The sequence below is a fragment of the Pelodiscus sinensis genome, chromosome 1, assembly GCF_049634645.1.
Source record: "Pelodiscus sinensis isolate JC-2024 chromosome 1, ASM4963464v1, whole genome shotgun sequence".
NCBI lineage: Eukaryota > Metazoa > Chordata > Testudines > Trionychidae > Pelodiscus > Pelodiscus sinensis.
In genome coordinates, this window is record NC_134711.1 from 161152025 (window position 1) to 161175695 (window position 23671).

The 23671-nt window shown below is 43.5% G+C and overlaps 1 protein-coding gene across 1 annotated transcript in view; it reads right to left on the reverse strand.

The window, feature by feature from the left end:
- Window positions 1–23671, reverse strand: part of GABRR3 (gamma-aminobutyric acid type A receptor subunit rho3) — a 55343-nt gene that overhangs the window by 17761 nt on the left and 13911 nt on the right. The window contains exons 3-6 of the mRNA XM_006124215.4: window positions 17907–17974; window positions 7622–7845; window positions 4188–4270; window positions 1783–1923 (exon numbers count right to left, since the gene is read on the reverse strand). Coding sequence (XP_006124277.2) covers window positions 1783–1923; window positions 4188–4270; window positions 7622–7845; window positions 17907–17974 — 516 coding nt within the window. The remainder of the gene's footprint in view (window positions 1–1782; window positions 1924–4187; window positions 4271–7621; window positions 7846–17906; window positions 17975–23671) is intronic.

A 23671-nucleotide genomic window follows, 5' to 3' on the forward strand; every position in this document is an offset into this window, starting at 1 on the left:
CACAAACTGTGACCCCACCCTAAAATAACTTTGTGACCTCCATGCAACTCCCTTGTAGGTCAACACCCCTAATTTGAGAAACACTGGGGACCAGATTTCTATGCAAATCTGTATAGGGTAAAACCACACAAAACACAGGATTTCACAGTCCATGATGCATTTTTCATTACCATGAATTTGGTAGGGACCTAGTTATGAATAATGCCAGTGTCACAAGAGGAAATTAAGACTCATATATTTGGGGCAGATATTTATATTGAGACAGGGTTGCCCTGGGCCTCCATAAATATTTTTAGCATATGGAGGAATTTCCCTCTGACACTGTTTGTACAAACATGACAACTTTAGCAAAAAATTAATGCTGGGTTAGAATAGTTATCAGTGCTCTGAACACCTTGGTTCCAGCTCTGCTGTGGAGGCACCATGATTATTGGATTGTTTTCACAATACAGTAAAACTCCATTAGTCCGGCATCCAATGCTCTGGGACTCCTGATGGTCCGGCACCATCAGGAACCTGGAAGTGCTGGGGCAGCCGGACAGGCTTCCCCCATTCAGCTGCTGCTGAAACTGACCAGCAGCTGAATCGGGGAAGCCGGGAGCAGAGCAGCTGAGGTGCTACCGGGTTGGTCTCGTAGCGCTGCCCCTCGGGGCTGCGGGACCAACCCGGCAACACCCCAGCTGCTCTTGGGGACGCCTGGGGCAGAGCAGCTGGAGTGCTGCCGGGTTGGTCCCGCATCGCCGTCCTTTGGCGCTGCGGGACCAACCCGGCAGCACTCCAGCTGCTCTGCCCCAGGCGTCCCCAAGAGCAGCTGGGGTGCTGCTGGGTTGGTCCCGCAGCCCCGAGGGGCAGCGCTACGGGACCAACCGAACAGTACCCCAGCTGCTCTGTCCTAGGCATCCCCAAGAGCAGGTGGAGTGCTGCTGGGTTGGTGCCGTAGCGCCGCCCCTCTGCGCTGCAGGACCAACCTGGCAGCACCCCAGCTGCTCTATTGCAGGCATCCCTGATTCAGCTACTGCTGAAACTGACCAGCAGCAGCTGAATCAGGGACGCCTGGGGCAGAGCCAGACTATCGTAAGGGGGGGGGCTATGAGGAGTCTGGGGTGGCATCCCCTCCCACCCCACTCCAGACCCCTCATAGCCCCCCCTTCTGATAGTCCAGCATGTCTGATAATCCGGCACCCCCTGGGTCCTAAAGGTGCCGGATTATCTGAAGTTTACTGTACTTCTTAGCTAGCATTCAAAATTCATTAGTGGGGTCCTAAAAAACCATAAGAATTTGGGAAAAGTATAGATTCTGTGTTTTTCTTTTATTAGACTTCTAGGTTTCGAGCCTTCAAGTTTCATATTTCAAGCTTCTTCTCTGCAACCAAGAGGATTTATTTATTTATTTATTTTAATAAAGGAAAGCAGACATCTCTCTGTGATAACCTGACTCCAGGAGCTGTAAGGAAAGCACCAGATATTGCCAGAGCTAACAACACAGTGTATTTGATTGCTGTACATGCTCCCTTTATATAGGCTCTTCTATAGAGACTGGTATTTTAAATACAATGTGACCCTTCAGTGTTACACAGACAGTGTTCCATTTCTTTTGAATTACATCACACGTGGAAGCCAGAGTGTAGACACTGTGAGCAGGCTCTTTGTAACACTAGGTTTTCATAGAGGAAATGATAATACTAATCATCCTTATCTATTAGTAGTAAAATACAATGTGCAGTATTATGCCCTATGGTTGAACTGTGTTTGTGTCTTCTAATGCCAACATTCAAACTGTACCCGTACTGCTGTAGAAAGCTAGGCCACTAGAAGCACTGAACTCTTCAATGAAGAACTGGGAAAGGGAGATGTGCTCATCTATACTCAGTGACTCATTCCCATGTTTCCAGTACAGCATCAGATCATCTTCATTATAAGCATCTATGGGGGGGAAAAAAATTAAAATTACCAGCTCTGCCAGGCTGAGGTTTCTGTTTGTTTCACCAGGAAAAGCTCCTTACTGAAGCTGCTCAGAAAAATTGCAACAAAACACTCTTTTCTTGCAATTTGCTGATTCTTCGATATCAAAATGTTTCATGAGGATTGTTCAATCTCAACAAAGTTCTGATGGAATTCAGCCAAGGTCATGATGGAACCCGGCTCAGCTCTTCACCAGCATGTTTGGCAGGGTGATGGAGAAGCAAAAGCCTGGACATCCTGGCTCATGGCTGCTTGGTAGACCAAGGTCACAAGCTTTCATGGCTTTAAGGCAACCCACCAAGTGGACTCCCTCAGAGAAAGTGTCTATACAGCAATTAGACACCCATGTCTGCTCTGTGCCAGCTGATTTAGGCTCACCGGGCTCAGACTAAGGGCTTTTTTAATTGCAGTGGATACTTCCAGGTTCTGGCTGGATCCCAGGTTCTAGGACTCTGTGAGGTGGTAGGATCCCAGGGCCCAAGAGGCAGCCCAAGTCTGAATGTTCTACAAAGCAACTGAATATTGCCTGAGTGCTATTCGCCTGTCAAGTGGCGAATGTCTAACTGCAGTGTAGACATAGGTTCAGGGGCCCTACAGTTTCCAGTCCCACCAGCAGACTGCCCAGAGTTGTGACTCTATTTCTTTTCACAGAGAATTTTGAATTTAATTTTCAGTCCATAGTTCAGGACACAGTTGTTGATATGTATTTTGAAATAAATTACCGCAATAATTGAAACGAGTGATTATGGAAAAATTTACTGGAATTTTTGTAGATTTTTAAAATACTGTGTGCAGAGTTTTTAATTTTTTTTAAAGTTTTTTGCATCGAATTCCCTGGAACATAGATTGCCTCCCCACGCCCATGAAAAGGACATGTATATAAGCCCCTGTCCCACCGCAGCTTTAATACTGGAAAAAGGGAACAAAAATCCTTTTAAAGAAGAAATTATCTGCTATGCTGCTTAGAATTCAAAGAGGGCAATATTTCTAAGCATAAGCAAGGGATTCCCCAACAGACTTAGTTCGAATTAGCCTAACAGGACACACTGAGCTTGCACATATAGCAGCTACTATTAGGTTTTGACACCTAAAACTAACGTGTGTGTGTGTGTGTGTGTGTGTGTGTGTGTGTGTGTGTGTGTGTGTGTGTGTGTGTGTGTGTGTGTGTGTGTGTGTGTGTGTGTGTGTGTGTGTGTGTGTGTGTGTGTGTGTGTAAAATGCTTTAACCTTGTCAGTAACTCTCAATTTCTTCTTCCTAATTAATATACCTTTAGTTAACTATTGGACTGGCTAGATGAGTTGTCTATGGTAAGAAATCGGAGGTACAATTGACTGGAGGTAAGAGACTTAAAGTGCTTAAAACTTCTTATATGTGTATATTTGGAAATCATTCTAAAAAATGTAAGCAAATCCAAACAAAGATGTTAATTCTGTCATTACATCTGCTTTTCCATGAATGTGTGGTAGATCAGCATCCCTGAATATTGTTCTGATTTTTTTTATTTAAAGGACCATCGATCGCAAGGCAGGCTTGCCTGGTTGGCACAATAGATCAACGTTCCCAAGGGGACTGTCTGTGGCTCCATATTAAGGCTGTTGTGGTATTTGAGGAATTCACACTTGACACTTGGTTGGTGAAATTAATTACCGAACACACAGTTTGGGATTTGTTCCCTACTTCTTCATAGTCTGCCCTGAAGTTGGCACCCGCAACAGCGAGCCACTTCTGGCAACCTGACAGTTGGTTCAGGTCAAAATCAGCGCTAATGTCTGGCTACCATGATCAGGATTAACATTTGGTTCTCATACTATGGAGACCACAGTTTGTATGTTTTCCTAGTGATTACTAAAAGACAAGATCTAGAAGCCTTTGTATTCTGTCATTCAGAAATACTTGCGGTCACAACTGTAAAAATGAATTATGGTAAAGAACAAATGACTCAACCTTTCAACATAATATTCTCCATGTCTAAGAAGCAGGAAGGAGCATCCTTCCCTTTCTGTTTTCCAGAAATATTTTGTGTTCTGGTTAGGGGGTTATTTACAAAAATCCCCAGAAGGGCCAACATTCTGTATGTATTGACTGAAAGACTGAGATCACATGTCTTCCAAAAGGACATGTAAAAAGGCATCTCTCGTGGGGGAAATACAATGACAAAAAATGAAGTGTTGATTTGAACACACATTATAGGATATATATGGTACCATGATTGAGTCAAACTTACAACTTTCCAGTTCTAGAGAACAGTTCTGAGTGTCCAGAGGGAACCTGCTGAAATCCATGAAACACATGGCAGAAACTGTAATCCTATAATAAGGACCAGAAAACAAATGTTAAAGGTAAATTTCACTATTTCTAAAAGGAATCTGTGACTTTTTAGAGACATCTTATTGTGAGCCCTGGTGTCACTGAAGGGTTTAAAAAAAATTCCGATCTTTTTCATTTGAATTACTGTAAAATAATTGTTTTGGCCAAAGATAAATCCAAACCAGAGGGAGACTTTACAAAAATAAACAATATTTTCTTATTACTATTTCAATCCCCAATTTATAATCTCACAATTGGCTGGCTTCCCATTTTCCATCATAGAAATTTCATGTTGCTTTCATTTTAAATTCTTCATAACTGGTTATGCTTCAAAATTTACACCTTAAGATCAACAGGGTAAGTTCAGAATTCTTGATTCTATACTTTTCAGTCGTCCTCACTGCAGAGCCAAGGAAACATCAGTGCAGCAAATATTCTTCTGAAGGATAATTTCACAACTAGAAAGGCTATAAAACACAGTTCCATAAAATAATTCCTGATTTTGAAGACCTCCACTCCACCCCCATACACAGAGGGCTGCATATATAAAAGTGCTTAAAACTTCTTATATGTGTATATTTGGAAATCATTATAAAAAATGTAAGCAAATCCAAACAAAGATGTTAATTTTGTCATTACATCTGCTTTTCCATGAACGTGTGGCAGATCAGCATCCCTGATATTATAGCCAGTAAAGGTTAGATTTAGCAATTCAGATATAAATATTGTACATAGTTCTAGTTATTGCTAAATTTCCCTATGCTGTCATAAGCCCACACTAGGTTTGACATTTTGCTTTGATCTTCCACAAGCAAATCCAAACTAATTTCTACTGTGCTTATAACTGAATTTCAATGATTCATGGCTGATGACTGCATTGTGGATGGGTGTTTACGAGTGTAGGAATTTATGTGTCTGAAACAAAGCTTTGTAGTTGACACTTCTTTAAAATGATGTATAAAATTTGTACCTCTGTGAATGCAGTTGTTTCAGTCTATGTAGCTGCAGAAGATTCAATAAACCAGCAGCTGTATATTGATTGATAGAATGAAGATAAGATTATCAAGATTTTTTTAAAGAAAACATGATATCCTAGACTTAGACATTGTCGATGAATCTGTGGAATATGCACAATTTCTACAAATAAAGATTTGGATTATATCCTAGCCTTTGGATGTAATATAAAAAATGTTTTTCATTAACATATGATTCTTTAGGAAGGCAAGGAATAGCTCAGGTTATAGACACACTGTATGAGCTTAATCATTCTAAACCTCCTGAAAATCACAGAACGTTTCCTTTGCTTTCAAACAAGAAAGTATATTGAAAATGGAAAATAGAGGTATATTGAAAATGGAAAATAGAGTTTCCTACTGGGCTCTGTGATTGGCAAATATAAAAATTGTGTAATGCACTTAAACACTGTGTATGTGGGCATGCACACATACATGTGACTACTGCTCTCCAGAAAAATAAATGAAATGCTTGAGGAGACCACAGAACTATCAGTATCATGTGTGTCTCTGCGTGAGAGAGAGACTGGAGGTCAGAGTAGACAGTCACATCAGTCCCTTGGGGAGACCACAGAACTATCAGTATCAGGTGTGTGTGTGTGTGTGTATATATATATATATGTGTGTGTGTATATATATATATATAAAAATAAAATCTGTGTGTGTGCATGCACAAGATAGAGAGAGGCGGTCAGACTAGACAATCACATCAGTCCCTTCTGTTGAAGGAATCTATGGAATTTCATCTCTGTGCAGAGAGCCAATACAGGGCCTATGCAATACTTAAATCCAAGTTAAGTGGGATTTATGTATCTCTAAGGCCCCTTCACTGGGGAAAATTTCATCCATTAAGATTATTTCTGCTACACCATGCAATGTACATGAGACTCCTCCATAAAAAATAAACAATATATTTCAGATAAGGGGAAGTTTAATTGTGCACCTATTGTCTAGAATATCATCCAATTTCTTGTAACCGTACTTAGGACTTCTTTAACAACTCTAAGTGGTATATATATGGTATCAGTTCCAATAATCTGCTCTGACTGCATGACACTGACACTGTGGCAATGTTGTCTGGCATGGGGAGATAATATCAGGGCTGTTGACAGACATCATTAGCACAGGGCCAAGGGGAGAATTTTATTCTGAGTTAGCAATTTGTGCCTTTATTGCAGACATTGAAAAGAAATGCACACGAAGTACTGCAATATTAGTACAACGACTGACATTAATGGTAGTATGTAGTGTTGCTCCCAACATATGGGACATGCAAGGAAGGTGAGGTTATACCTTTTGTTGGACCAGCTTTAGTTAGTGAAAGAGACGAGCTTTTGAAGGTGTGAAAGAGTGCTATGCAGCTCAAAAGCTCATTCCTCTCACCAACAGAAGTTGGTTCATGAAAAGATATAATCTCACCCACTTTGTCTCTCTCATTAAGAACAATAGTTTTTTTAATAGAGGTTGAACCTTTCCAGTCTGGTCCTGTTTGGTCCAGCAATATCCATGATCCGGCATGATTTTAGTTAGCCAGATCTCCATTTATCGTGGGTGTGGCCAAGTTTCCTGCAGTTCCATAAAGTTTGTTTACAGCCAACAGTCCTGGCTCTGTGTTCTGTGCTGTTATTTAGCTCTAATTTACCCTTCAATGTGTTCTAAGGACCCAGTAAGCAGTGGAAGTGTTGGTAATTCTGCTAGATAATATTGAGCTGTGGTTTGGCACCAGTCCTGCGGGTGCTGGACTAGAGAGGTTCGACCTGTAGCAGCAATCTTTTATATATGATGTTTGTTCATGTAAAATTTTTAAAAAAGAACAAAATATAAATGTTCCCACCATTCCACTAGACAAACTACCAAAAATGTTTGACAAGGGAATGATAGAAAAGTTTATTAGCTGTAGTATCCACTCTGGATTTATTTTCCTAGTGGTAAGTTAGAAATTTAAAATATTTGGAAAATCACATTACTTGACAGAGCTTTTTCTTAGGTATAGACAGAAAGGTGGACACCAATTCCCAGGAACTCCTCAGTGAAAACAGGGATTTAGTGTTGGTTCACATCTCAGAATATTTAGGATGAGTTTAAGGCCCCTTATTTTAAAAGAACCCGTGTGACTTTGGATCAGCCTGAGCTGCCACTTTATTCACAACAGAACTTGTGACAACCCTGACTGTGTGAATAAAAAATAAACCACCATGAAAACTCTATTTAACCGCAAGGGCCTCAGATAATTTCTCAGCCCAGCAGCTTCTGAGCTTGCTCTGCTCAGGCAGATAGACAGGCAATAGTCATGTGGAATTCTGTTGCTGATAGTCATAGGGAAAGTAACTGTCCTTACCGCAGGCTGAAGAGTACATTGCCATCAGGGTACACGCGGAGCATCACATTCTCCATGGTAGTATCATGAATGAAAGATCTTTTGGAGTGAACAAAAAATACATCAGGTACCCAGATCTTTTTTATCAGTCTTCCATCAAAGGTCATGCTTCTATTTTTGGTACTAGGAAATGAAAGCCTCTCATCCTTCCAGTAATGTCGGAGATATAAGGTCATTGTGAAGTCCTTTGCATAAAGAAAATTAAGAGGAAGAGATGTGAATGTGTTTTTCCTAGTTCAGAATACAGCAAATAGTAACCAGTATAACTAATCAAACCTGGTGACTTTGAATTACTTCTGCTCTGGGCTTCAAGAGCATAATCTTCAAAGAAGAGAGAGCAAGAAGTTTCCAAAACCACGCAGTGAGAACACAACATAGATGGAAGATAAATTGAGACGTCTGCTATTTGCCTTGGTTAGGTGGTACTTATAGTTCAGCCCAAAAAAGGGCCTGATTTTGAAGTCCAAACTTCTTCTTTACACCAAACTCCCACTGATTTCAGTGGGCTGCTGGATTAGACCCGAAGAATATAACAGTCCCCAAAACAAAATAGCATTTTTAGTAAGTAAGATAAAAGCAACAGAAATTACAGCTTTTCCTCAGAATTTTTTGCTGTTTTTTCTTGGTGTCATCTCATCTCATTTTTATCATTTGCAGCCAATAACTGAGATTCTATTACCTAAAACATACAACAAACTCTGATTGCAAGTCACACTCACGTACCTCTACTGGATTTATACCAGATTTGCACCAAGGTAACTAAATCAGAATCTGACCCAAAAAAGTAAATTGTAGCATACTGACATCTGGATCCTGAGTAACATACTAGAACTCACAATGAATAAATGGGTTTGTGTGAACATATTATTATCGGTTGGGATGGCAGCAGCATCTATTATTAATGTCGATTCCCATTATAAGAACCTGTTTTGTTTTGTGGCCTATAACTTAGCTAAATTTAAATAATTTGGGTTGAAATTTTCCAAATTGGGTCTTGCCTCAGTGAACTGTATTTTAAGAACCACAGCCCCCCCCCCCCCCCACCACCACCACACACACACACACACTAATGAGATTCACATGTACCATCAAAGTCTGGTGTTCAGGTGAGACTGGGTCTATTGAGGACTTCTAAGAAATGCTCTGCCCATCAGTTTTTCCTATTATCTCTGTTGTAAGCATTTCTCTACTTTTGCTTTTTATTGATCCACATCCTATTTTGAAATTTCTATACAGGGTTTTAATCTTTTGATAAACATCTCTGTGGTTCCTATTAGGGCAGCAGCTTTGATTTCAACTGCTAGGTCACCAGCATGTCTCCATTTATCTTTCCTTACATTGCTTTTCACTGCTTTGTCTGTTCTCTCACACTCATCCTTTGCCTTTTCCAATATTTCAGTGATCATAACATTCAGGTTCCCTTACAATACTTTTGTTTCCTCAATTAGACACCACATCTCTTGGGTTATCCAATTCTTGCTCCATGTTATCAATTCTTGCTACTGCAGGTTGAAGAATGCTGCCTCTGAGCACTGCCTATATTTCTTTAGGCTCATTCTGTCTTTCATCTTTGTCTCAGGCAGTGACTCAAATCTGCACCTTAAATTGAAGCTGGAATTTCCTGCAGTATGCTTGTTTTCAAGTTGTATACTGTTGATTTTCTTCAGTGCTTTAAGTGTAAGGTAGCACTTTCTCAATATTAATTTTAGATAAGCAATGTGAAGATTGTGGTTTCTGCTGACATCTGCTGTTCGATATGTCCTAGCGTCTTGGACAGACAATCTCAATCTCCAGCAAATGCACAAGTGGTCAGTCTAATTTTTCATTCTGTCATCTGGTGAAGTCCATGTTTCTAAACCCCATTTACCTCACCTCCCTGCGGCTGCTAGTCCCAAGTCCTGATAAACTAGAGAGGGCTGAGTGCAATGCTAACCACCTGGTATTCTAAAAACATCATCCTAGTTTTAGAAATGGGATCAGGAAAAATGAATGTTTGCAATTCCTTATGCTGTATGAAGGATCCTGGTGAAAGTGAATCTCTGGAAACCAGGACCCCAGTTTGATGCTGACAGCAAGAAAACACTTCAGAGTTGGTTACTGGAACATGAGGACAATGTTTCAAACATCTCACAGGAGAAGCACTCATTATGATTGATTTTTCTGCAGAATCTCTCATCACATGGGAAACTGTTCACCAACACATCCTGTAATATGCCATACTCAAAACCAGATTCCTAAAGTCGTCAATCCTTTAGTTCTATGTTCCAACAAAGGAGCTTTCAAATGAGGATAAGGAAGACAGAATACCTGAATATGAATTACTCTTTGTCATGGGCAACATTAATGCTCAAGTAGGAGGAGCGGGGATGCATGTGTTCGGAACAAACAACCTTAACATTGAGAGACTCTTTGCGCTTAGTGTCCAGTCTGGTTCTTGAGAGTATTCTGTTCCCTTACAAAGAGTTGATTGCACAGGCAAACTTAATTCTGGCATTTCCTAACTTTTGAGTGCTTGATTTTGCAATCTTAATGTTCTTTTAACATGCTTTGATCCCCACTGTAATACATATATAGCCACACATGGCTAATGGCTCACAATGAGCTTTGATAAAGTGACATTCCATGAATAATAAAGTAGAATGAAATTTTCAAATTGTTCAGTTGTAATGCCATGTGAAAATAGCCACTTCCACCTCACTTTCTGACTGGGCTGTTGGGCAAGTGGCCCAACTGAGTCTGTCCGTATTATTAACTGGAGTTTGTACCTAATTAAGTGCATGGTTGATGTTAAATTCCACACTGGATGGGTGTGCATACACAATGTGGCTAATACGTCGTTAGTAAGTTGTGACCACAAGCCATATGTCCCTATGCCAGCATCTACAGCAGCAACATCATTATCTTCCTGTAAACCAGTGGTTCCCAAACTTTTCGGCATCACGCTCCCGTTTTGATTTTTGAGAAACCCTCACACACCCCCCTCCCAAAAAAACAGCAGCAAAACTTGGGGTGGGATTGACGGGAGTGTGTGCGGCTGGGTCGCCTCGCGCCCCCCTCTGGAATTTCTTCACGCTCCCCCAGGAGGGCAAACCCCCCCCCCCCCCCAGTTTGGGAACCCATGCTGTAAACAGATGGTAACACTTGTTCTGTTGTGTAGACAAGACTCACATTTATTTAACTGACTGGTTGGTCCTCCTCTCTTCTAGCTCTCTGGGCAGTGGGATATTCTGGAGCATACTGGCTCACATGTTGCTTGTACAGCAGCATGTGCTTATCCTCTGGGCACTCCAGCCCCTGCTAGGGAACTACGATATAGCTGCTCAGATTTCCAAGGCTGAACTTACACATTCAGTTAGGCAGTGGGATAGGTGTGAACAGGCACACACGGACGATCTGTGGAAAGACACTACCGTGCACAAACAACTGAAACGGGTTTGCTATATCCAGGTCGCATGCATGCAGGTGTCATGAACTTGTTATAACAACAGAGTTTTTCTTAGCAATGTATATAGGTTCAGCATATACCAATATTCATGCCATGCTACAAGGCCTATTTATTATGGAGAGGTGGCAGACTCTGTCATTAAATTTGCAGTTAGTTTCCATGATAAAAATCCTCTTTTTATCCCTAGTAACTTTGGTTTGGAAAATTTATTTACCTTGAAAATTTCCACTCTGATTCTAAAAGCAAAGAAAAACAAAAGGTCTTTTGGAGTTTGGGATATACAGAGGCTTTTGCCAGAATGAAGTAAAGTTCCTTTTCCCTTTGGGCACTAACAAGGGAGTAATGTGAGTCCTTTATGATCACCAAGTCAATCTGTGAGGTTTGTTAATTAATACAGTTTATAAAAATCTAATCTGCATTTAGTTTATAGATCAGCCTTATTCCACTGTTTATTTTCTTGGAATAATTACAGTGAAAAAGGAACTGAAAAGATAGTTAGGCTCTGATCTTAGTCATGTGATCTACTTGTACGTACCTCTGAGCTCTTGTAGAGTCCCACTGACTTCAGTGGGGTTCCACATGAGAGTGGTGTATCCCAAAGCAAGATCTAGGTCTATCGTCTACAATTACATTTGAACCGAGAAATTAAATGTGCATTTTAGTCAGAGCTAACTTGTATGGTCATTCTAGGATTGAACAATGCAGCAATAATGTAGGTGCTTCACTCTTCAGTGAAGCTGTGAACATGGCATGAACAGGATGCATTCAAAACTTTACATTCTTGACTAGAAGTAAGAGGTTTTCCCGCACCAAGACTATGTTCTTAGTAAGGTTTGAGACAGATTCTTCCATCACTGCTCTGTCACTATTGCAGTTTCACCTGCACTAGCAATGATGGAAGCGCTAGTGTGTACCAGGTAACTGGCATCTGCTGGTAGGCATTTGCCTACCAGTTAACAGCAGATCTATATGGCACAGTGTTAAAAATGTGGGTAGGCAGTATATACTACCACTTACATCACCAATAGTCCCAGTGTGCTGGGGGGGAAGTGTGGGGAGAATAGGACACAAGGCTCAATGTAGGCATTGCATATTTGAGAGAGAAAAATTCTTAGTGTAAGCCAAAGACGTAAAGTTATGATGTAGAATGCATGGAAGTTGCTTCTGTGGATAGGTCCTGCACAAGCTACGGGCTTGTAGAGTGATTTTCAAAATGTGTGTGTGGCAAGGGCCCCTCTTCTCCAAGCCACTACTGGGGTTTTGCAGCGGGTCTCAGTGGTAGGGAGCCCAAGCCAGGGGCCCACAGGCTCCCTCCCCTGCTGCCTTTACCTAATGCTGGTCCAACTTGTTCTCTCCTTTTCTTCCTCTCTGCCTCTCCACCACCTTCCTTTCGTCCTCTCACTCCTCTCTCCAGCCTCCAACTGATGAGGCTTTTAAAGGCCCTCAGAGAGTCAGCAGAGAAGTCAGCTGGCCCCAATTTGCCTGAGCCAGCTCCCTCCCAGCTGCACCTAATTGTGCTGCAGTTCTCTGCTTTTCTAACAGGAGTTTTTCCCTTTTGGGCTGCCTTTTCGCCTCTCTGCAGCAGCTCCCTGGCCTGACCCTGTCACACATCCCCCCCCTCTGCTCAATCCCATGGGGTTGGGTTACTTGGGTCGGACAACAATGCACCCTTGACAACCCGTCTGCATTCCCATGCTGGGTCCCTGATCTGTGTTGCACACGGAAGTGGAAGGGCTGCAGGGACAGGAACCATCGGGTAACCCTCGCATTTCTGTCCTTGTTTCGGTGCATCCACTGCAGAGGCGCATGATCGGTGACCAGGGTAAACTTCCGCCCGAGAAGGTAGTAGCGAAGGCTTTCCATGGCCCACTTTACTGCAAGACATTCTCTTTCTACCACGGCATAATTTTGTTCCCTTGGCAGAAGCTTCCTGCTGAGGTACAGGATTGGGTGCTCCTCTTCTCCCACCATTTGAGACAATACAGCTCCCAGTCCTACTTCGGAGGCATCCGTCTGCAAGATAAACTCCTTCTTAAAATCAGGGGCTATGAGAACTGGATTGCCACAGAGGGCATTCTTGAGATCTTTAAAAGCTTCTTCCGTTTCCATGGTCCACTTTACAATGTCGGGACCACGTGCTCTAGTCAGGTTGGTCAGAGGGCAGGCCCTGGAGGCAAAGTTGGGGATGAACCTGCGGTAATACCCCACCAACCCTAAGAATGCCCTGACCTGCTTTTTCCGGGTTGGTCGGGGCCAATTCTGTATTGCATCCACTTTGTTGAGCTGGGGCCTCACTACCCCCCTTCCCACAATATACCCAAGATATTTGGCCTCGGCCAGTCCAATTGTACACTTTGCGGGGTTCGCCGTAAGTCCTGCTCTTCTTAATGTCTCCAATACTGCCTCTACTTTTTCAATGTGTGTGTCCCAGTTAGGACTGTGGACCACAACATCGTCCAAATAGGCAGCTGCGTACTTGGCATGAGGCCGCAACAGCTTGTCCATGAGCCTTTGAAACGTTGCAGGAGCCCCATGCAAACCAAAAGGGAGGACCGTGTACTGAAAGAGACCCTCCGGAGTTGAAAAGGCTGTCTTTTCTTTGGCCCCTGGTGCTAAGGGGATCTGCCAGTAACCCTTAGTCAAATCGAGGGTGGATAGAAATCGGGCCTTGCCCAGTTGGTCAATGAGTTCATCCACCCTTGGCATGGGATAGGCATCAAATTTGGATACTTCGTTTAATTTTCGAAAGTCATTGCAAAAGCGCCGGCTTCCATCTGGCTTGGGCACCATAACAATAGGGCTAGACCACTGGCTATGGGACTCTTCAATGACTCCGAGCTTCAGCATTTTCTCCACTTCAGCTTGGACCTCTTTTCGTTTTGCCTCAGGTATCCGGTATGGCTTAACGTGCACCTTCACCCCGGGGTCTGTGATGATGTCATGGTAAACCTCCGTAGTTCTACCCGGTTCTGTCGAAAACACATCCTGATTCCTCTCAATCATGTCGGCTGCTTCGGCCTGTTGGTCTGGGGTCAGTTCGGGAGATATTCCCACCTGCCTTGGTGGGTTTTCCCCTTGGGGTGGTGGCCCCAGCACAACCAAGGCCACTTCTCTGTCTCGCCAGGGTTTTAGCAGGTTGACATGATATACCTGCTCAGGCTTTCGCCGGCCAGGCTGGCGAACCTTATAGTTTACCTCTCCCACTGCTTCTATTATTTCATATGGCCCCTGCCATTGGGCTAGGAGCTTACTCTCCGCTGTCGGCACTAGCACCATCACCCGGTCTCCCACCTGGAACTTCCGGGCGGTTGCTCGCCGGTTGTAATAGACCTGTTGGGCTTCCTGTGCCTTTTCTAGGTGCTCCCGCACTATGGGGGTGACTCTGGCTATCCTGTCCCTCATTTGGAGCACATGATCAACTACATTTCTCCCCAGGTTAGGCTGTTCCTCCCAGGCTTCCTTAGCAAGGTCTAGTATGCCCCGTGGGTTACGCCCATACAAAAGTTCAAACGGGGAGAAGCCAGTCGATGCTTGGGGAACCTCCCTTACTGCGAACATGAGGTAGGGTAGTAGCATATCCCAATCTTTGCCATCCCGGCTTACCACTTTCTTGAGCATACTTTTTAGTGTCCTGTTAAACCGTTCAACTAGACCATCGGTTTGAGGATGGTATACCGAGGTCCGCAGGGCCCGTATGCGGAGCAAGGTACACAAGTCTTTCATAAGCTTGGACACAAAGGGGGTCCCTTGGTCCGTTAGGATTTCTTTAGGAATCCCTACCCTAGAAAATATTTGAATTAGTTCCTTAGCGATGGTCTTGGATAGGGTGTTGCGTAGGGGCACTGCCTCTGGGTATCGAGTAGCATAGTCCACTACAACTAGTATGCTCTGATGGCCCCGGGCAGACTTCTCTAGTGGGCCAACTATGTCCATAGCGATCCGTTCAAAGGGGATTTCAATTATTGGTAGGGGTACTAACGGGGCCCTCAGGTGTGGTCGGGGCCCATGTAGTTGGCACTCCGGGCAGGAAGCACAATACCTCTGGACTTCTACATAGATCCCAGGCCAAAAGAACCTCCGAAGAATGCGGTCCAGGGTCTTATCCACCCCTAGATGTCCTCCAAATAGATGACTGTGTGCCAATTCCAGTATTGCCCTCTGGTGCTTCCGGGGTACCAAGAGTTGCTCCACCTCTTGGCCCTGTATATGAACTACCCTATAAAGAAGATCCCCCTTGATTATATAGAAGGGCCCCGTGCCCTTGTTCCTCCCCTCCACTGGGACCCCATTAACTTCAACCACCTCCTTACGGATATTCTGATACAGTGGATCATTGGCTTGGTCCTGCCCAAAGGTCTCCCTTGGGGATTTCACCTGCTCAGGCTCCAGGGAACCTAGCCCCCTTTCCTCCCTTGATGAGCTGGGCCCTGCTTCAGGCTCATCCTGTCCTGGGGCTTCGGCTCTAGTAGTTGGGTAGGCCTCCCCTTCTACCCGTGTCTGTTTCCGACCTTGGGTCAAGATCATGGTCCCCAATTTCTTTGAGGCCCTCCTCTCCCGTCGGGTTTTCCGGGGCTCCCCAGGCACCGAGAACAGGTCCTGGGAGAACTCATGGAAGGCTGGGAGGGAGCTATCCTCCTCCTCCCAGTCCCGTGGTAGTAGGTCACTAAACCTGGGGAAGTCTCGCCCAATGACCACCGGGTAGGGGAGCCTTGGGACCACCCCCACGGTTACCTCTGTAACCCGCCCTTGTACTTCTATTTCCACAGGGATGGTGGGGTAATAACTAGTATCCCCATGTACACAAGATACTCCAGTGTACTTGGCTCGAGTCAGCTGATTTTGCCCCACTAGCTTCCCTGAGACCAATGTAACCGCACTCCCGGAATCTACTAAGGCAGTGGTTTCTACCCCATTCATTTTCACGGGCTGGGTATACTGATGGGGGCCCACTGCTACCCCTACGAGGTTAACTAGAACACTTTGTAGGTTCCCCAGGTCACATTGCATAGGTTCGTCTATGTTAGGGCACTGAACCGCAATATGCCCTATCTCCCCACAGGCATAACACCTATAACCTGGGCGGGACAGCCCCTTTCGTTTTGGGCTGTTGGGTCTTGATCCCTGGCCCTCTCCTGTCCAGACCCCAAGGTCTCTTGCCCGTCCCGGCCTCTCTTCCGCCTCTTTTCTTCCTGTCTGGACTCGGTCGGAAACTTCAGGGGCACGGGTCCTTGGGGGGAAGGTGGACCTTCTGCTCTGCTGCACCTCGACTCTGGGGCTGCGGGAAAGTCCCTTAGCTGTCAATCGCCTCTCAACGAGAGCCACCAGTTCATCAAATGTCGTGGGGTCATTCTGGCCCACCCATTCCCGAAGGTCTGGGGGTAAACCCCTCATGTACCGATCAAGAACGATCACCTCGATAATCTTGTCGGGGTTGTGGATGTCGGGCCGCAGCCACTTCCGGGCCAGATGAACCAGATCAAACAACTGAGTTCTGGGGCCCTGGTCATCTCGATATCGCCAATTGTGAAATCTTTGGGCTCTCACTGCGACCGTGACCCCAGCCCGTGCCAGGATCTCTGCTTTCAGCTGGGGGTAGTCGGATGCAGCTTCCTCTGCCATGTCAAGGTATGCCTTCTGGGCTTCCCCGCTCAGAAAAGGGGCTAGAATGCTGGCCCACTGAGCTTGAGGCCAGGCCTCCCGCAAAGCTGTCCTTTCGAAGGCCAAGAGGTAGGCCTCAACCTCATCGTCTTTTGTCATTTTCTGTAAGTAGAAATTGGCCCGCAAGGGTCGAACCCCATCTTGATCACGTACCTGGACTGTCAGGGCTTTCAGCTGGGTCACCACCTCCTGCAGGGTGGCCCTGTCCTGGGCTACTTGACTCATCAACAACTGGTTGGTTTCTTGTTGGAGCCGCACCGACTCCTGCTGGGCAGCTGCTTGCACCCGAGTAGCCTCTTGTTGAGCCGCCATGGCCTGCACCAGTGCTTTTACCAGGTCCTCCATGGGTACTTTGCTTTGCAAGGGGCCAACTTGGCTAGATTTGGGTTGCTGTGAAGCCTCACAGCCAAGATCCCACTCCTGGCACCACGTGTGGCAAGGGCCCCTCTTCTCCAAGCCACTACTGGGGTTTTGCAGCGGGTCTCAGTGGTAGGGAGCCCAAGCCAGGGGCCCACAGGCTCCCTCCCCTGCTGCCTTTACCTAATGCTGGTCCAACTTGTTCTCTCCTTTTCTTCCTCTCTGCCTCTCCACCACCTTCCTTTCGTCCTCTCACTCCTCTCTCCAGCCTCCAACTGATGAGGCTTTTAAAGGCCCTCAGAGAGTCAGCAGAGAAGTCAGCTGGCCCCAATTTGCCTGAGCCAGCTCCCTCCCAGCTGCACCTAATTGTGCTGCAGTTCTCTGCTTTTCTAACAGGAGTTTTTCCCTTTTGGGCTGCCTTTTCGCCTCTCTGCAGCAGCTCCCTGGCCTGACCCTGTCACATGTGATACCGAAGAACTCCTCCTGAACTTAACAGAAACTATAGTGTGGTCAATACTTTTTGGGAAAAAAATCAGGCCATTAAGCACTTCATCTCTTGGCACATGGGAGGCATTTAACACTTGTAACATCTATTAATTTCAATGGGAATTACTTTTATGTATCAACATAAAACTATAACCTTGTAGTATTCTACTCCTTTAACTATACTGGTTCTACATCAGTATCTTAGAGGGTTATTTCTGAAGCCTATGTGATCCGAGAGTTTTGGTTACAATACTGTCGTCTGTCAGTTTTAATAACAGAATTTTATGAGATAAAACTTACCATGTCAACTTCTGAAATGCTGTCAATACTTTCAACCTGCACATCAATGCCCACTGGTATTGGTGATCCTTCAAAATAGCAGAACAAAAAATGTTCTTAGTAGTGACAATAAATGTGTTTGATATAAACCTATTTGTTAATATAAACCTTAACAACCCGAATTGGTCACCATCTCCCCACACACATGCTGTCTTGAATTATTTTTAAAAAAGTTGTGTGCACTGAATCCACTTTAGTATCCAAAAGAGAAAGTCCATGACAATGAAAGAAAAGTTTATGTTAAAAATCTGATTAATAATGAAAGCTTTTCCTACTCCTTCTAAAGAAAATGATTTATTATGCTTTACCAGCTAACTAATAAGTGTGTCCTTTAATAATCTGAAATGGACATGAAGCCAATAAATGGGAAACCTTCTCATTGACTCCTAAGTAAAACAGTATTGCAACCTGTTTCTAAGTGCTGGTGCAACTACCATGATATTAACAATGATGTCACATAAAAACAGCCATACTGGGTCGAACCAAAGGTCCATCTAGCCCACTACCATGTCTTCTGACAGTGGCTATTGCCAGGTGCCCCAGAGAGAATGAACAGAAACGGTCAAGTGAGCCATCCCAGGTTCTGACAAAAAGAGGCTATGGACACTTCAGAGCATGCAAGAACTAGGGTAGACATAGTTCTCATGTTTTTACTACCACATCATGAAAAAATTGCTGACAACAACATTAACTCTTATGTGACCATGGAAGGGCAGTAAAGACACGAGCTGTGAAGAGCAGGGAGAGTATGAGAGAAGATGGATAGGTACTAATTTACTATTTATTTTATAAATAAATTAAATTCCTGATCAAGAATTTTGCAAGTCAAAGCTTCTGTTCTGCCCACTCTTCTGTATTTCAGAGCTCTGGAGAACATATATAGGTTGAAAATGCATCTATAAAACACAGACAGAACAGCTAGGTGACTGCCAGTGACACATGCACTTTTTATAACTTTTAAGAAAAAAATGTAACATTAAAGTTAAAATTGTTAAAAGAAGGTTAGAAAATGCAGAAGATAAGGTTCTCTAACCAATGTTTTCCTATACAGTGAAGATCCCAAGTCTGGAAACACTTAAGCGTGTGCTTTCCTTGAAGCACATGAGAGGAGACAGTGACATTAATGGGATTGTAGAAGTCTTACTGAGAGCATGCAACAAATGCATATTGATTCTTCTCTGTTCAGGGCTTTCTGGTTCTATCAGCTGGGTCAGAGCATTTAACCCTGTGAGTGAGACCCAACTTCCATTGAAATCAATGGTAATTTACCATGGGAACAGATTACCAGGGAAAGTAGTAAATTCTCCATCACTTGGACTCTTTGCATTGAAAGTGGATGTTTTTCTGAAAGAAAAGCTTTAGCTCAACAAGTTATTGAGTGACTGAGTGAAATTCTATGGCCTGTATTATATAGAAGATCAGTTTAAATGAAGATAATAATCCCTTCTGTCTTGCTTAATCAATGAAGGAAGGGAGAGACTCCTATTGATACAAATGGTGCCGGACTGATTTCTAAAAGAGCAAGAAGAATAAACTACTCTCTCCCTCCTTTCCAGAGGGAGAGTCAATCAGGGTTGAGGTACAGAGATGGCACAGCATGGAGAAAGCTTGCATTTGCTGCTGTTTCCATATGCCACATTGGAAACATCAGTGTTTGAGGCTGACAGTTAGGCACCATCACTAAATTCACTTAAAAATAGTATCAAGAAAAAATCTAGCTTTTTACTTTCCCAGTTTGACAAAACTGGGGGACGGGCAACAGGATTTTGTTATTAAACTGAGCAGCTCCAGTTGCTGCTAGGTATTTCCACAAGTCATTATTTTAGAGGGATTAGTAATTTTCACAATGGAAGTTCTGCAGATTTTCAGGATAATTACTCAGCAGCAAAGCCAAATTATTTTCAGATGGATTTATATTCATACAAACAATTCCTACCTTGTGCAATCAGTTTGTCTTCATTTTATTCATTTTAAAAGGTTTAAACCAACCTCTCATTAGTGTGGTGTTTATTGTCATCCATTGCCTGAGTGAAAGATAATAGCTACATAAGCAAATTACATTAATTTTTTTTTAAATTTAGGTCCTCAAAAATTCTGTGACATCTTAGGGTCAATTTCTATGGTAAGAATGACAAAGCCCTGTGACAAATTTTAGGGAATGTTAAGGTATTTTTGTGCAGTTATCCCTTTTACCATGTAGTTGCTGTACTGCATCTACATTTCCATAGACTACATGTAGAATGTTGGGAAGTCAGCTAGTAAATTCCAGAGGCTTTGATATTTCCACAATGCCGTGATAATCACATCATTCACTACCCATGAAATAATTTAACCCTTGCTTTTTGTTCTGGTTCGGAAAACTTGCAATATTCCAACATTTAAAAAGAGGGTAAATTAGCAGTGAATGCATATGCTTCCGTCAAAAGTATACTATTTTGCCAAGCTCCTGTTACTATATATGAAGTAACAGACCTCTTCCAGTTGCATGCATTTATAACCAGGCGTGTTGGCTTTTTAAGGAAGCTATAGATCCAGTATAGTCTGAATTCCCCCCACCTCACACACACTCTTGGGACTAGAACATGGAAATACATCCCTCACCTGAGTTCTGACACCTGATGGAGTTTCAGGTGTATAGGGAAAGGGGCAGGCGAATATAAAAAGTGCTCCTATTCCCTCTGGCAAGGCAGGGAACATGGAATAGGTAAGACCTAATGATGCTCCCTCCTAAAAAGGACCAGAAAGGCTGCCTGGGAGGGAGTCCATGTGGACAGAAGGGTAAGGGAACTGTAGAGAGAAAGAAAGACTAGAATTCGTTACAGGTCCCTGGGGTGGACAGAATGCTGGGGGAGGAGGGGAGAGCAGCAATAAAGGGTACTTTATCTATATCCATTTGCTTGAAGTATTCAAGATGGGATGGTGCCAGAAGCAGCCAAGGCCTAGGATGGAAGTTAGAGGACTATCAGATGGAAGGAAGAGGCCTTGGGCAAGAAGAGCAGACAGGGCTTGAAATGGTAATTGAGCACTAGCTTCCTGTCTTGACTGTGGCTTCCAAAAGAGGGTGGAAGTAAAGCCCCCTTCACTCCCTGCCTCACTAGCAGACAATTCCTGAGACCTCCAATGGAGGGCTGTGCCACAGAGAGGAAAAGATCTAGGTGCTGAATGGATTGTTGGAGCCCTTTTTTGTAGTGAGCTTCCATTGGACTCTTGCTTGCCTTGGAAGAGGTGAAATTGTTCTAATTTAGCTAAAAGGGTAAAGGAAACTACCCAACCAATAAGGAAACTGAGACAGAGGCCACACTTAATAGTAGGAAGAGTAAAGATAAGCCATCTGTGTACAGAAACTTTCCCTTTTTATTGGTTAAAAATGACCACACATTTCAGTTCAGGTATTTCTTAAGTGTGTGAGTATTATTGTGTTCTCTAGAGGCTGACTTCACAAAGATAGGGTAAACCTTAACATGGCTACAATTACACGCTCAAGCCTTAATCCTACAGGCCCTTGTGCAGTGCAATAAGGAACATATGAGCATTGCATTCCCATATAAATGTGACAGAGACTCTATGCCTGCATAAATCTCAATAACTATGCTTATATAGTTCTTTTCTCAGATCATTAGATCTGGTAGATCTCAGATGGTTTCACTAAGGTGGATAAGTAGAATTCCTCTGGACCTGGAGGGAAACAGAGGCTCAGATAAATTAATTACCCATTGCAAATTAAAAATAATAAAAGGCGAGAGAAATTAAGAAATTGAGGCTAGATCTGAAATGAGCTGGAGAGTCAATGAGGACAGAAGATCCAGGAGGGTTCATCCAAGTAGCAGAAGCATCAGGGGACATGACTCTTGCACAGAGAGAAGAGAAGAGGACACTAAGGGTATATCTAGACTACAATGTTTTTTCAAAAAAATTTCACTTGCATACACACCACAATCGCGTTCTTTCGAAATCAAATTGAAGGAACTCAGGGGGGTTTTCGACATTGGTAAACCTCAAATTACGAGGAAGAATGCCTTTTTTGAAAGAGCTCTTTCAAAAAAAGGCATGCGTGGACACAGAACAGGGACTTTTTTGAAAGAAGAGGCAATCGAAAAAAGCACAGGTGTTCTGATGGCCATTCTGTGAATAGCAATCAGGGGTTTTTTTCGACAGATCATCCATGCAGTCTGGACGCTCTCTTTCGAAAAAAGATCGCTTTTTCGATCCAGTTTTGAGGTGTGGGTGCTCTCTTTCAAAAGAAGCTTGCATTCTAGATGGACCCTAGATGAGTGGATGGAGGGAGAAGGGGTGGTGTGGTAGACTCTAACAAGTCCACAGAGGGTGATGTTAGAGGAAGACAGTAACTTTTTTAAAAGCCTTTAAAATCATGTAGTTAAACAATAAACAGGAAGATTATTTAAAAGGGATTCAAAGAGCAGTTCTCTTCAACTACCTCTCTCAAATGGTAGAGTTCTGCCCATCAAGCCAGTCTGAATGGTGACAGGGCAGATCCTAGCTCTCCAGGGAACACAATTTTGTTGTCTGGAAGTGATCACTTGCCCTGAGCTTAAACTAAGGGTGTGAGCGCTGTGTGGTATTAACAATCGGATTTATTTTTCTCCCTCCACCAGCAGTCCAAAGTGGATTATTTTCCACATCACCTGACAGGCAGTGAGGAGACTTGAGGCGATAACATTTTTAAAAAAGGCATTATAGGATATTAAAAGTTTTGCATGTAGACTCCTGATTTTCCTTTCTGTGGGTAACATGACATAGTACTTTTAGGCCACTACCATTTCTGAGGATGAGGTTTACACTACTGTACAGCTGTCAAATACATAATCCCCTTCTGCTCTCCCACTGGCAAGAGGTACACATCATGCTCATTTACCTTGGCCTGGCTTTCAAAAGAACAACACAAGAAGGAAGAGTCTCCAACAGTTCAACTTTTCATCAAGACTGGGACATTGGAACAGAAGCAATATAGGTACCGGTAATGCTAGGAGGATCTAATGATATGAGAAATCATCATTGTAGCTCCTTCCACACTACATATTTAATTGTTTTAGCACTTGTGGGGGAAGCACATTAACAAATAGAAGCTGTATAGACCGTGGCATCTGAAAATGGAGGATATTTGTACAGCAAGATGCATGCGTTCTGTAATTATGACACAAATTGAACAATTTCTGTTGACACTAGCCCTCACGTGGGAAGCAAACAGTTTTAGGGCTTGTCTAAACACAAGGGGTTTGCTTTGCACTATTCAAATGGCCTGCATACACACGACACAAACCCTTAAGAGAGTAACTTTGCAGTCTATATTACACTTAAATGTAATAAATTCCCCGTGTGTTGAGTTAGTGCAGACTAATGTTGATGGGTACACCTCACTTTTACACTATACCATTCTGGGACTTCTAAAAGAAGTCTAGCACGTTCAGCATTGCTGCAGGGATTTGGGGTAATTCCCAAATAGGAACTAGGATAACGCTGTGTGGGATGTAGCTAGAAGACTGACTGAACAAGTGCAACTGCCACGCTTGTGGCTTCTTGGGTTCACAACGGGGACAACTTACTGTAAGCTGCTCTGGAGCAGCCATACCTAAGACTGCTCCCAGATGCTGCAGCTAGCCATTACAATTAAAGCTTGTCTTGGGAAGCTGTTGACTCAAGATCTTGTCCAGGAACTGCAAATTCAAGCAATGATTTCCTTGCATTTTTTTCCCAGCAGACAGGGCCTG